Below are 15,718 nucleotides of genomic sequence, written 5' to 3' on the forward strand. Positions count from 1 at the left end.
GCATTGAAAACACTTCAGCCCCTCTGGTGGCAGAGCTCTGGGAATCCGTCATGCTGTCTGCAATTCCAGATCCACTTCAGGGTTGCGTTTTTCTCCAGTGCTCAGAAAGTGTTGGAAGGGGCTTTCACTGTAATTGTCACTTGGCCCCAAGCAAGAGCCACCGAGGTTTGCTCAACTGCTCACCCGCACACACAGTCCCAGTACATCCACCCACTGGCACATTCTGTCTCCCCCAAGCCGTCAGTCCCTCGGTTGGCACTTACAATTCATTCCTCTTCCCAAGATGCACTTAGAGCATCCAGATTATGTATTGAGGGGGGTTTTTGCTAGGTTTTGCTGCTCAGAAACAAGATTTCAGTCAAGCAAAAACCTTGAAGAAGTTACCCTGGAGAAGATACAGTCTTCCTGCAAATGCTAGAATGCTGAAAATTCTATCGCTGGTTTTGTTCTTTTTGCAATAATTTCTTATGAAAGAAATATACATACATATTTGAAATGTGAAATAGTACAGAAACACAGTAATAATTTTTTAAAAGCAACAGTTCTCAGTCCCATCTCTTTCCACTCTCAATCCCTTATTCCACAAGGGACCCTTTTAAACAAGTTGGCTTTTCTCTTCCTAGCTCTAAGTGCTGTTCTTAAATTGCTCTTTCTGGTTTATCGATCATAGAGATGATTTTTTCCCCTGCTATAGTAGGTAGAGCGTTACTCACTGTACTCTCTCTGTTTCTCCTCCCAGCTCCCTTCTATTAGGTGCATCTATATTACCAGCACTCTCTTGGAGTCTTTATCACTTTACATAATTCCCATCCACCTTAAGTTCTTGTTTGATCCACAGGATGAGGCTCTTGACACCCATGGCTTCTTCCTTCCCCTTGCTTCTTCTTCCAACTGATTTCGTGTTCTGATATGAGAATTGAATGACACACCTCTTCATTCTTATCACTAAAAAACGTAATAACCTATATGTATGAATGTCTCTTGAATCTAGACCAGAAGTGTCCAACAGAACTTTATTCAATGACAGAGCTATTCTGTATCTCACCTGTCTGATACAATAGCCACCTGTACTTGAAATGTGGCTAGTTCAACTAAAAAGTTGGATTTTTAGTTGCATTTCTTTTTCAGTTATCTAAATTTAAATAGCCACTTGTACCTGTCTGATAGTGCAGCGCCAGACCAAGCTCAATATACAGGTTTGACAACCTAGAACAACCTGATTTTCCAACAGAAATGATATGAAGAGCTGACACACAGTTCTTACTGTGAACCAAGAGCTATTCTGAAAACTCACTTAATAACCCGTCTACTCCATGAAAACTTCTATTATCCCCATTTTATCGATGAGGAAAGTGAGGCATAGAAAAGTGAAGTAAATTGCCTAATAAGTGGTAGATCTAGAATTTGGCCCCACGTCATCTAACCCCAGAGCCTGTGCTCTCCGCTGCTTCTCCACACTGCCTCTAAGCCCTGTTAGAAATGCCCATGTCCTTTTTCACATAGTTCCAATCTGCTGATTAATGATGGACCACGCTTCTCCCATGTTATTGGCCTGAATGATGCTTATCATAGGGGCTTATGTGCACGTATAGCCCATTCCATTTCTGCCACACAACAAAAGAGAGCATGAGAACTAGAGACTGAGGAAACAGAAGGGCACATGTAGGGACGCAAGGCAAATTAGCTGATTTTACTAACGGAATAGAAAGGCTGTTCATTTGGCCTGCGGTTCCAACAGTAGTAACAGTAGCAAGTACTGAGCACTTGCTGTGTCCTTTATTATGCCCCGTGTGTGTATCATCTTAGTTAAACCTCATGACAGCCCAGAGAGGCACAGATGACGTATCTCAAAGGTACCGAGACTATTAATAAGGTGGTTCATACAAAACACTGAAAACAGTGCGTGGCGCAGAGTGACTAGGCAGCACGCACTGCCTGTTGTAATCTTGCTGCCTCCCTGCCGGTCCTGCCCGCTGGGCCCTGCTGCGTTATCTGGTACCTGTGCAAAGGGTCTTTATTTATCTCTGTTTTTTCCCTTTCCCTGTTACTGTAGTTTTTCCTGGAGCCTCATTTCCAGAGCTCTTGTTAATATGAAAATATTATTAACCTTTTGTTTTCCTGCTAGAGTATTTATGAACTTTCCAAGGTGTGGGAAGTGTTCCCTGCTTCACATCCTTCCTAGCAGCTGCCTCATACACCATCTAAGAGTTGCATTTCTGTAAGAAATCCAGAGAAGACCCTGAGCTCTGTTCCCTATTATAGATAAGGACAGGAGGCCAACAGGCTGGACAAGTAGACAGTCAACTAGTTAATGGTCATACTGAGATGAGACATGTACATTTCATGATTTTTCCCTACCCTCATCCCAATGGCTTCCACTTAAGCACGTTCTAGTCCAGAGGTCAGAAAATTTCTTCTGGAAAGAGCCAGATAGTAAATATTTTTGACTTTATAAGTTGCATAGTTTCTGTCACAGCAACGCATGCTCTGCCTTGTAGCATGAAAGCAGCTATCAGCAAGATGTAAATGAATGGGTATGTCTGTGTTCCAGTAAAACTTTATTGATGAACACTGAAATGTCAATTTCTTGTCATTGTCTCATGTCAGGAAATATGATTCTTCTTTATTTTTTTTTTTTTTTTTCTTTTAAAGACATGTTGAGTGCTTGGGATGGGCCAGATGTTGGGTTAAGACAAACAAATGAGGAGAGGGAGGTTGCCCTGGATGGGTTTCAGTCTGGTGTGAATACAGAAGGTTTAGTTCTAAACCGTCTTTGCAGCCTTGGATAGTGGTGTTTACAACATATTCTGGGTGTTTAGCATGAAATTTGATTTTATACATCGATATTTTTTTTTCTTAAGCCCACCACGGTCTTCGTTGGAACCTAACCCTCCCCCAGAGCTCCCCTAGTCTGTCTGGGACTGCAGGGAGGAAAGCTGCATGTTTCAGAAGCAATCCTAGGACACTTCTCTATCCATACCACTTATCTGCAGTTCCCTTGAGTGCCCTGTCCTGTGATTGATCTAGAAATTGTGATAACAAGTGAATCATAAATAAGGCTTCAAGCATGAGCAGCTGAGCCTATATATGCTACTTTATCAGCTGGATCTTTCTGGGAGGGATGTGTTCGCCCTAAAGATTCTCATCAACAAGGAATGGATTGAGTTGTCTTATATGTCTGAGTGCTACCTCATTGGTGATTTTATTAATGTAATGAACGAATCCAAGGTTTCTCGCCACACTTGGGTAATTATTATTTTTATATGCCTTTTCAAAGATTAATCACAGGATTTTAAGAGCAACTAGCCTCTTGTAACACTCTCTTAAAAATGTGAAAACCATTCTTAGCTCGTGAACTACACAGAAACAGGCAGCAGACTAGATTTGACCCACAGGCAAGAGTTTGCCAACCTTTTTGCTAGTCTGTAAACTACAACTAAGAACTCACTTGGTACAGTCGCTCCCAGCTAACTACGTGTGAGTTAGACACTAGTAACAATATTAGCTAATATTTCTTAAGCTCTTACTGTGTACCAGTTATTGTGTTATTCCAGAGAGCACTGGAAGCTTCTATCCTGGGTACAGAATAAAGAGTACCATGCTCAGCAAGTCATTCTTTCAACACTTTTTAAATTTTTTATTTTATATTGGAATATAGTTGATTAACAATTTTGTGTTCACTTCAGGTGTACAACAAAGTGATTTAGTTATACATACACACATATCTACTCTTTTTCAGGTTATTTTCCATATAGGTGATTACAGAGTGTTGAGGAGAGTCCCCTGTCTTTGTTGATTATTTTTCATTTAGCCTCTACTGTATACCAGGCAGTGTAGATAGTCAGGAGAAAAAAAAGAAATTCTTATTCCTCATGGAGCCTACAATCTAGACATGAGGATAGTGATAAATGATAAAATTCAACTAATAAAGATAAAATCATTTTATAGATGGTAGTGGCACGATCTATGATACTGAGATACTGAACTGCCTCAACTCTCAAAAAATAAAAAAAAAAGCCGATTTCTAAGATTTTCTTGGTTAGGGAAATGGAAAAAGAGGCAAAATAGCATCATGATCTTTGCAGCAGATATTTCACAAGCCAAGCACTGAAGTAGATATTGCCGGGCCCTTGAAAGAGCAGTGTGGTCAGCATTTTTTAGGCAAAGGCAGAGAAATCAGCTCAGAGCTCTTGTGAAGTCAAACAGGAATGGGTGGAGTCAGCTCGTGCAGAGAATAAGTCGTTGGCTTGGTTGGTTTTTGTCTTTTTTTTTTTTAAGGGACCACACGGAGAAAGAGAGCTCAGGCAGTCGCTAATGCAGTGGTATCTGTTCTGACTTCTTTTTTCTTCCATCTTTGCGTCCTACCCACCAGATTTCTGTTTGCAAAAAGGGCCTAATCCACTTTTTTTTCTTGTCTGTGCATTGATTTAATAGTATCAAACCCTGAGGTCCTCGTGGTCTGCACCTGGGTTGCTTTTTCCCCTAATGAAGCAAGAGAAGTGGTTTAAGCCCCCGCCGTGCTCCCTGTCAGAGCCACACAATGATTAACTCAGGTCCCCTTATTAGGACCCGGCAGAAGAAAATCCCTTAGTCATCAGCATTGTGAAAATCCCAGAATGGTGAGTGTTCAATGAAAAGATTACCTTTGGGCACCTGAAAAATAATGGGGGAGCTCAATAGAGTAACCATTAAGCCTGTCTACACACGCTAAGTCAGGTGGAGGGTCTAGGTAATTAGCTGGGACATTCAAAGCCAGAGAAACCGTTTTGGACCTTCTGCCCTGATCGGCACAGATTATTATTCAAATCCCTCAAATATTTTTCGAGCAAAAGCCATTTTAGGTTGTGTCTACATACAATGAGAAACAAGACTTAAATATGACTGGTTAATAAAAGTGGTTTGATAGATTTTTTTTTTAAACTGGATTATAGACAGCTTGGGGGATGTGAGGTTCAAAGCTGTAACTTACTGCCTGTGTGACTTTAAGCCAAATTGCTTCCTTTCTTTCGGCCTCAGTTTTGTCACCTGTAAAATGGGATTGTTAATAGGACTCTTTTTCAAAGATTGTTGTGAAGATTAAATATAACAAGTGCAGTCTTCCTAACTCAGCACCTGGCAAGTAGGAAGCACTCAAGAAATGTTACTTATGAGTCGTGGCGGGGGACATGACTCATTCTGGGTGTTTGGAGAGATTGTGCATTTAGACACCATCCAAGGAAGGGGCCGTGAGTCAAGCATCAGTGGCTTCCATCCCTGTCCCCTAATGCAGTGCCCAGAACCTGGGAATTGTTCTTTCCTGAAGACCTGTGAAAATACGACCTTCACCCTTGGTCTCCATCAACTTCTCCTAGTTTGTGTGTCTCTTCTGAACCCAGAATTGGTTCTGTCTGGTCAAGGGGTGAGGGTGGGGTGTTTATGGATACTGCTAGAGAGGAGGCAGGCATTCTTTGTCCCACCATAGGGGATGGTGGGAAAGTAGGGAGTCTCAGGAAATGAAGTCTGGCTGAAGTCACAGTTCTTGCCTCTCCCTTGGAGGACGGTTGGGTCCCTATAGAGAAAGGATGGTATCTAGGCAAACCTCTCTCCCTCAGCCTTTTCTCCTGTGCCACAGGGTACTTAGCTTTGTACCAGTGAGTGCTAGGGATATGTGGTTGGATGTACAGAGCGCCCTGACTTGGGGAATTGCCCTCTCACTTGTGCCCTGGCTCGGGCAGCCTGAAGAAGGGAGTAGAAGGGAACACTGCCTCGGTGTTCTAGAGAGGAGTCCACTGCATATGGTGTTCACGGAATTGACAGGATGTTTGCCAGACTGAGAACCAGCTAAGATACCTGCTGGAAACCTGGGGAGATTCCAGCATCCTTTTTATGGTGAGAAATTGCTCATGGACTAGACATGAGCAGTGAAACTGTCACCATGGCCACTGGGATGTGGAGCTGGTACTTGATCTACACTAGGAATCCAACATTGGAGTAAGAAGAGGTACAGGTAGTAGCTTTTACCACATCTTCAGCGCTGTTCTTCACCCTTAGCTGGATTACCTCGTCCAATCCCCTCCGTATTCCTTTGAGGAACATTATAATTGTCCCATTTGCAGAGTAGGCTCAGAAGTTATTTAACTTGGTCAAAGTCACCTGGTGTGCGCTCAGATTTTCTGACCCTTGACAATGATTTGAAAATCCCTATTGAGTTGGGAGGATCTGGTGCTTCCTCTCTGCTTAGCATATAGCTGGCCAAAGACAGAGTCCTGTGGATACTAAAAAAAAAGCACCTAAAGGTAGCACGTAAAGGTTACATTAAGCAGGAAAGGGCTCTCTAGGGGCCACAGTTGGATCCTGGTTCTGTCAGCTTACTCACTCTGCTGCATCTCGACATGTACTGAAAAAACAGACAAACGAAAAAACAGAACTAATGATAGCTTTCTATCTTTTTTTAAATTTTACTTATTTACTCATTTTCGGCTGTGCTGGGTCTTCTTTGCTGCACACGAGCTTCCTCTAGTTGTAGCAAGCGGGGGCTACTCTCAGTTGCGGTGCACAGCCTTCTCCTTGCAGTGGCCTCCCTTGTTGCAGAGCATGGGCTCTGGGGCACCCAGGCTTCAGTAGTTGCAGCACACGGGCTCAGCAGTTGTGCCTCTGGGTCTCTAGGGCACAGGCTCAGTAGTTGTGCACGGGCTCAGTTGCCCCATGACATGTGAGATCCTCCTGGACCAGGGATCGAACCCATGTCCCTGCATTGCAATGTGGATTCCTAACCACTAGACCACCAGGGAAGTCCCAGCATTCTGTCTCTTAAGAAGATGAGCGACAGACAACGGGAAGCAGCCTTAGAGGTAATCTCTCATGTGAGGAAAGGTTCACGTCGGAGCATCTTGCATGCCTCGTGCTTGAGCTCCTCCAGCAAGGTGTCCTTGGTCACAGAGACAGCCAGCGCCTGGCTGGACCAAGATAGCTATTTTCACCTTCCTTTAGAGTCCCATGGTGTTCCTCATCCTTCCTGATTGTATGTTCAAGAATTACCATGACCTAGTTCAACCCTTCTACGTTGAAGGTCCTTGCTGAACTACATGAAGGTTTTCATTTCCTTTGCCATTAGCCCTTCCTTTTCCAAACACTTCTCCTTCACTTTTCTTGTAGAAGACACTTCCAGACTGCCCTGGGTCCTCAACATCTTCCTTCAAGTTCAGTGGCCAGAACCAAAAATGATACAGCACATCTTTCTAAATAATAATAGGACCACAACTTATTCTGAGCTGTTTTTTATTATGGGATGGGAGAAAGGTTAATAAGGTTAAGTGCAAGTCAGCAGTTATCAAGTTTTTAAAAAAGACCCCTGGACTAAGCACTGGTGCATGCAGCAGAGGGGATGATTTTCATCCTGATACAGAGTTTACCTTATCTTCCCAATCTGATTTGAAAGGAATAGGCTCTGACTGGTGTCCTTTTCTGGGTTAAAACTGCATGTTAAAACTGCATGTTGGTGGGAAGAGTGGGCGTGTTGAAAGGTTGATCATTTCAGCTGTAGCAAAACTCTTACCAACTGCCAAGCACTCACTCAACAGAGCAAAGGAGGCAATTTGTAGCTGAGAAGAATTATTTTGTCAGCAACTGCCTGCCTGACCACTGAAGCTTACCTTCCTCACACTTTCCACCAGTGGTGAGAAGATGGGGAGTTCAAAAGGAAAAGTTAGGGCTCAGGAGCCCCGCATGTTAGTTGGGCTTCTCTGCCTTTTGGCCCAGGTCACGATCAAATAAATTTTTAAATTCGGCGGGTTTTAACGTTCTCAATTGTCAATAGATAAGATTAATAGCCCTCCCCACTTTTGCAGGTTGGCTTAAAAAAGAAACAATACATGAAAATGTTTTGCAAAGTGAAAAATATTATAGAAATGTTAAATGTTAATGTACATAGAGGAGACGTGAAAGGAGAGTCACCCTCTTGTCAAACTAAATTCTAGAACAGAAATAAAGAGAAAATAGTTCAGGTTGAGAATCATTTAGCAAAATGTTAATTATGCAAAATCTAGAAAGCTTTCCTCATACTCCCCATAATAGCCCAGAATGGGTTCACTCCTTCACCCACCATGCTTTGCAAGTACCCAGCTTTATATGCAACCCTTTGGGCTTTCAGACTGACTCCTGCAGTGACTTCTCCATCTTGTCTGCTTATCCCTTAAGCATCCTGAAGCCAGCACTGGTCACTAGCTTCTTCTTCCTTCTACAGATTTTCCCTGAGTGCCCTTTCTAAGCCAGGTACCAAATGACTTACAGGAGACAGCCATGGGCAAGACATGACATTGTGTGGGAGACAGACATTGCAGAGAAATGACTGAATTGCAGTTGCGATCAGAGCTGCAAAGAAAAAAAAATGTAGGGTTCTCAGAGAATCTGTAACAGGATACTCTGGGAATTGTCTAGGGTGTTGGTGATTTCAGGAGATAGGACGCATTGTCCTCTCAATAATTGACTAATCAGTGTGTATTCCACCCTTCAAAGTTTACGAAACACTTTCTCATACATTTTATCACTTGATCAGGTGGGTTATCAACCCTACAAAGTACACAGTGCTGTCACCCTATTCTAGAAATTGAGTAACCTAGGAGAAGGGACTCCAAAGTGATGATCTGAAGGTCAACTATTAACAGTTCTGTCACTTACAGAACTTTTGACTCCAAATCCTGAACTCTTTCCACTCTGCCCATTGGCTCACTGATTTCTCCTTTTTTGTTGTTGTTTAGGTTTTTAATTGTGGTAAAAGTCACATAATATAAAACCTACTATTTTAACCATATTTAATGGTACACTTCAGTGACACTAAGTACATTCACATTGTTGTACAACTCTCACCATTATCCATCTCCTAAAATTGTCACCTTCCTAAATTGAAACTCTCTCCTCATTAAACACCAAGTCCTCAGTCTCCCACCCCACATACCCCCCAGCCCTTGGCATCTATGAGTATACTTTCTGACTCTATGAATTTGACTATTCTAGGTATCTCGTGTAAGTGGAATCAGAAAATATTTGTCTGCACCTAATGTAGATTGGAATGCATTTTTAAGGTTAACTTTATATATACCCTAAGAGTTGACATTTTAAGAAGTGACTTTGAGAAAAGAGCAACAGGGACAAATACCCCCTTGGATGTTTTCCTGGGAGACATGTGGGTAAATGTGATTCCAGTACTGGGGTGCAGTGGGAGGGGAGGGTGCTAAAATCCTACTTGGCTTGCAGCCAAAAAATCCAAACATAAAACAAAAGCAATATTGTAAAAAATGTGATGAGGACTTTAAAAATGGTCCGCATCAAAATAATAATTGTTTTTTAAAGGGGAGGGAGGAAAATGCAGAACTCCCACACTTGGTCCAGTGTGTCAGTAAAACTTTGCTGTCTTTCTCTTTTTCTCTCCCTCCCTCTCTCTCGCTCTTTTTCTCTCCAAAACAGTGGGTCTCGCTTGGAGAAAAAAATAGCAAACAGATTTTATTGTTTTAGTACCTTTCTTGTGTTTCCTGGTCAGCTCTGTCTGCCAGCAGATTGTTTTAACTCTGATGGTGATACAGCATCGAGCTGTGAACAACTAAACATAAACACCAGCCTCACTTCCATCCTCTCCTTTCCTCCTTAGGTGAAGGCAGCTTCCAAATACGTGGATGTGCCTGTGAGTATTTGAAAACTGTTTTTCATGGGGGGAGGGGTTGGCTTTCATGAGAATTTTGATGGTGCCTTTTCATTAGTTGCCACTAAATTGTATAGTCCTGACTTGAATCACCAGAAGAAAGGAAGGCAAGAATATTTCCTGGTAAAATTGTTTTGAGATGAGAAGAGGGTATGGTTTCTTTCAGCAGGAAAAAGAGATTGTATTTGAGGGTGACCCCGGTTCACTTTCGTTTCCATCTCCATTAGTTTCTCTGGCATATTTCATTCTGTTATCATCCAGCTCCCCTCCCCTCCTGTGTGCACACCTTGGGAGTAGGGCGTTGAGCTAGAAATTTGCACAAACATGCCAGCATTTTTTAAAAACAAATTCAGAATTTGTTCATTTTGGGGTCAATTCTGCAATTGTTTTAAAGAAACCTTACAAAACTGCTTATAATTAGTCCAGACCTCATTAATGAAGAGAGCTCTCCAAGTTCACAGATAAAGCACTCAAAGTTGCCCAAAATTTACATTTAAATTGAGGTTAAGTACTACACATGAATGCTAGAGTGTGGGATTACCTGTGATAAATCAGGATACATTTATAGAGCGACTTGGGCCTGCCTATTAGCAAAGTAAAATTGGAGAGATTTAAATATATTCCAATAAAGGGGAAAAGAAAATGATTCTGTTTCTCCATGTCTAACAAAAGAGGTGTGAGTCTATTATAAAATATTAAATTTAAAGAGCTTATCTCAACAGCCACCAAGGGCCTTGTACTGAGCGTTTCTCATTCTGAACGTGGTTAAGTACCCTCCTTGTTCAAATACTTATTTGTTAAAATTTGTTTTTTTCTAAAAGGATTTATATTAACATTTAAATTCATTTCCCCAGGAAGCTCAGTGTGTAATGGTTTATTGGCTTATTTCTCAAAGGATGGCAAAATGGAAAATTGGAGGGAGTTTAACATTAGCATATATTTTGTTTGTTTAATGAAAGAATGTACAATCAATAATTATGCTTTGAATTTATATAATACTTCTCACTGGGGGACCCCCGACTCCTTCACGTAGATAGTCCTTATAATGGAGAAGAGAAAAAGCTCACATACCTGGAGCTAGGAGAGAAGTAATGTTTTTTCACAAAAGCCCCAGAGTAGAAACTTCCAGTCTACAGGGAACAGACTACTCAAGTTTTCTGAGCCTGGTTCTCCATCCTTAAAATAGGGATTAAAAACGCACGTCACAGATTCACTGTGCAGATTACACGGCGCATACATGGGACACTCTCTAGCTATTTCTGCAGCAGGAGAAGGGTGGGGTGGGGGAGATATTTCTGCTCTGTTGCACAAGGGAAGAGGTGGGATGAATTGTTGACATCCAGCCTGGCCTAGCCTGGGCTTCAGCAGTCATAGAAAGGGAGTTGATAGTCCGCAACCCAAAGATCTGGTAACTGAAGTCGGTTTTCTGTTTCACCTCGAAGCAAAGGGGGGATCTCACCAATGAGATTTAAACAGGTGACCAGTGGGCAGGACCTAAATGTTTGGGGAAAAAAATTGATCTGGCAGTTGGTTCTATCAACTGAAATTATTAGGCAGTTAAAATTATTGGGGGCAGAGGTCAAAAAAAGTCAAGTTTGGTAATGTCACTTGGCTCAACGTACTTCCTATGAGCCAGGCTCAGATTTATTGTCAAGATGAAAACAAACTGGTTTCTACGTTGACACAAAAAGGAACAAAAATCAGCTAGCCAAGTTTCCTCCCCCTAAGGAGACAGAGAAAGTGATGCAGTATGTCCCCAAATGTGGTACACTTCCCATCCACACTATACAATCTCATAGGAACAAAAACTGCAACCAAGCCTTATAAATAACCTCCGTGTGTGAGGCATTGTTTGAAGCACTTTACGTTTAACCTGCACAACAATCCCCCATGAGGGAACGGTGGCCCTGCGAGGTTGGCTTGCTGAGGATCCCACGGTTCATAAGAGGCACAGCTGAGCCTTCAAGTTCTTAAACACTACATCGTCTGCCGGATATGATTTCCTTTAGTGCATAGACAAACATCTTTTTTTGGAAAACTGAGAAATTATTTTAATGAATATCAGAAAAAATACGATTAGCATGTCAAATGGGCTCTTTCACCATGATTTCACCCATCAGTATGCCTTGGGGACAAAGCTAAACTTTAAAAATAAGTTCCTTAGAGTATTTTGCAGCAAATCCCTGGTGGCTCAGACAATAATATTATAGCAAATGTTTTAATAAATAATTTTCCAGAAAACATTAGTACAGGATACACATGTACTATATATACACTGTTCACCCAGAGTAAATAATAGTTTACTTCTCAATAATTATTTACTTCTCAAAACAGCCCTAGGAGGGGAGTAATAGGACCATCGTGTTTCACAGTGAGGAAACTGAGGCGCAGGGAGGTTCAGTGGCTGCCGTGGTCACCTGACGAGTTGACGGGTACATGAACATTCAAGTGCTCGCGGTTTGATACGTAGAGCCACCGGCACTGGCTCCCAAGAGTCAATGGTGTGTGTTTGCTTCCAACTCTGCCTTCAGTTGAGGGCACATTGGCAGCTCAAACTCAGCCTTGGAGGGAGTATTTACACCACGAAACTGTCAAGCACTACACTTCAAGCTTGGTTGTTTTGTTTGATTGTTTTTGTCTTGAAGAGCGAGTCTACCAGCTCACCAGCAAATAACACCTATTAAATCAGTAGTCCCCAAACCAGAATGTGCAGAGGTGATAGTTGGCAAGGTTTTTTTGGTTTGTTTTGGTTGTTTTTGCTGTAGAGATTCCCAGCCCCTTGCCTCTGGAGATTCTGACTCAGCCACTCTGGGGTGAAGCCTGGAGATCTCTAAGAAGCTGCCCACTAGATTCCGGTATTCTGCACAACTCTGGGATCCAGTGGCTAAATCAGTGATTGACCTTTGTTCTATACTGGAAGCATAGGGAGTTTTTTTTTAGAAGTATCACTCTGAGGTTGCTTGACAGCTTAAAGCAGAATCTCTGGGTGTGGCGTCTAGGCATTAGTATCTTTCAAGCTTCCCATATCCTTCTCATTTGCAGCCAGGTTTAAGAACTCTGAGATAAAATCATCTTTTAAGTTGTCTGTAGTTCCGGTGAGCTGACCTCTGTTGCCTGTAAGGTTTTTGGCACACGGTTTGTTGGTTTAGTTTCTTGTGGGGACTGGTATTTAGTTACCGTCGACGTTTGTCTCTTAATTATCTACACTAACAGAGGGAAGCGCTGTTACCAGTCATTCAGAACATTGCACGATCCCCAAAGCACATCTCTTTGTCTTAGGTGGAGTGTTCCACCCTTCAGTACGGAGCAGATTTGCATTCCTAATTAGGGCTGGCTTTAGGATGCTGGAAATTTGAATTCATTTCCCTCAAGCTGAGAAATATCCTGGGAGGAACACGCCATGATTAAAATGTCCTATTTCTTCCAGCCACCAAGTGGCTTCTTCAAATTATGTCTTCCATACATGGATTTATAGTTAACTATATGGGGATTTATATAGTCATTATTTGTTTAATTATTTTTTAAAATCTACACCTCATGATGTCAGTCTGTCCAAGGCACATTTAAAATAAACAATGCAATTATGAAATATTAAAAACCATCCTGTAATTTTTTCCCATGTTACTAGATAGCCATGTGGTTTAAAGTGAAATGAAAGTCGCTCAGTTGTGTCTGGCTCTTTGCAACACCGTGGACTGTAGTCCATGGAATTCTCCAGGCCAGAACACTGGAGTGGGTGGCCTTTCCCTTCTCCAGGGGATCTTCCCAACCCATGGATCAAACCCAGGTCTCCCGCATCACAGGCTGATTCTTTACCAGCTGAGCCACAAGGGAAGCTTCATTTATCTAATAACATCAGTTGTTCAAGAATATTTTTCATCTATAACTACAAGTTAGCTTGTTGGTCACTGAACAGTTACAAGTGTAACCATTTTGGTTGAAAACCTGCTTAGAATGTGTTGCACAACCTTCTCTACCTTTTTAAACGGGAACTGACAGTACTCGTACCTTTTCCCTGTGACCAGGGATCCCCAGTGGCCATTTAGTGACCTGCTCCCCCAACGACTTCCCAAGACGTAGCCCTTCACAGCCCCAAACCTCAGTGTATGCTGAGTCTACATGTCTGATGCTCCAGTTTGGCAGCCTTCTCCCAAGAGCTAAGGGTATCAGGAAAGGTAATAATGTCTGTCAGCACCTCTGTTTCAAATAAGTCCCCTCATCATCCTTCCTGGTCCACCAAAGGATGGAAAATAGGCTTGTCAGAATTGGACAAATAGCTGGTCAAAAACGTGGGGACCAGAGGACTTTGAGAAAACACATTTTCATGCAGACTTGGTCTTTTTTTTTTGACACTGGTTTCTCTGAAGCAACTTTTTTCTTCTTGGTTCCAAAGTAGATTCCGAAGGTAGGTAAGGTCATGAAGTGATATAATCTTGTGGGGGATGCGGGGGCGAGAATCATAAAGGCTCATGTTTAAATAGCAATTTATGGCCTTTGAGGCAGTTTAACTTCATTATTTTAGCTGGTGATAGTAACAATCCTTGAAGGTAAGTAGGGGAGCTATTATTAATCCCACTTTACAGATGGTTATAACCAAAGCCCAGAGAAGTTGAAATGACTTTCCTTTCAAAAGCTCCATTGTGTAGGGGATCAAATAAAAATACATGTAGTGTGACTGAGTAGTTAAATAAGGAGGTGCGACAGAGACTTATTCATTCATGGTTTTGTTCATTTGGGAAATATTTAGTGAACACATACCATGTGCCATCATTGCTGTGCTGAGGATACAATAAAAAAAAAATAGATCAGATAAAGTCCCTGTATTCATGGACCTTATGTGCTAAATAGGAGAAAACAAAAAGCAATTAAATAGATTATACAGTGTCAGATATTGGTGAGTGCTATGAAGAAAAATAAAAGCTCAGTCAAAAACTCAGTTTTTTTAACTACCTGGGTGAGCTGAACTGCACTAATATTTATTTTCAAAGTTTTTATATGCATTTTCAAAGCATAAATGAAAAGCCCCTTTGAGGACAGCAATTTAGTGAAAAGAGAAGGAGGGGTGAAAATAACCGTTATTGTAGATCGCTGTTGTGGTTACAAATAGGTCTGCTGAATTTGGCTTTGAATCTTAGCTCTAAGATGGCTGTCTGCATCCAGGAAAAGTCAACATCTGCCACAAGTATCACCAGGGAAGAAATGGAAACAATAATAAGTTTCTCAAGTGCCCCAGGAAGGGGTGCCCATCCCCGCTGAGGACGCCCTGTGATGTGCGGCTGCCAAAGGGAGTGGAGGAGAGAGTTGCCAGCTTAGAACTGATAGCTATCACTTCCATCTCATTGGAGAACCTCTATGGTTTCGTATCATAAAACTGCAACAATTTATAGGACCATCACACAACCTGCTCAATCCATTCGCTGAAAACTGCTTGAAAGTGTAGCAGTTGACTACTGCGGCTTTGAGTTGTCCTCATTGTTTTTCAAATTAATACCTTGTCATTGTTTCAGCAGGTGTTAAGAAATGTTACTAGCATCCCAGGGGCCAGGCATTGGCCCTTTGCTTGATAATTGTTTGCTTTGTATCAGGAAAAAAAAAAAAAATACAGTCCTACTGTTTCCAAACCTTCCTCATTTTCACCCTGGAAATTACACAGAAGTGTTAACTAACTTCAATTTGCAGTGCCTGACAGTCACGTCTGGTAGAGAAATGATACTTTGTGATCTAAGGTAAAGTCACAGTAATGAAAACTACTCTTTTTAGTTATTAGCAAACATGCATATCGACTGTGGAAATTTAAGGGGTTTGTGGCAGCTCTCCTAATGACCCATATTACAGTGTTTTAATAGGTTTCTTTGGAGATAACTTTGATTGTGACATCTCAAGCAGTATGCATTCTTAGTTTAGTTTTTCTTACCATAAATGATTTTGTAACCACTGAATGAGACCACCTGCTTACCTTTCCAGAACATCTAATTTATTTAAAAGTCTAATCCTTCCCCCTCCCCATCTTTTTGAATCCTTGGACTCTAAAGCTATACCAGGAAG

General features: G+C 41.7%; 1 protein-coding gene across 21 annotated transcripts in view; it reads left to right on the plus strand.

Moving 5' to 3' along the window:
* The window catches only part of CADPS (calcium dependent secretion activator), a 471,836-nt gene that overhangs the window by 417,072 nt on the left and 39,046 nt on the right, over positions 1-15,718 (plus strand). For all 21 annotated transcript variants that reach the window (XM_070776392.1, XM_070776396.1, XM_070776397.1 and 18 more), the window contains one exon: positions 9,623-9,655. In XM_070776392.1, coding sequence (XP_070632493.1) covers positions 9,623-9,655 — 33 coding nt within the window. The remainder of the gene's footprint in view (positions 1-9,622; positions 9,656-15,718) is intronic.

This window comes from Bos indicus, chromosome 22, assembly GCF_029378745.1.
Source record: "Bos indicus isolate NIAB-ARS_2022 breed Sahiwal x Tharparkar chromosome 22, NIAB-ARS_B.indTharparkar_mat_pri_1.0, whole genome shotgun sequence".
Taxonomy (NCBI): Eukaryota; Metazoa; Chordata; class Mammalia; order Artiodactyla; family Bovidae; genus Bos; species Bos indicus.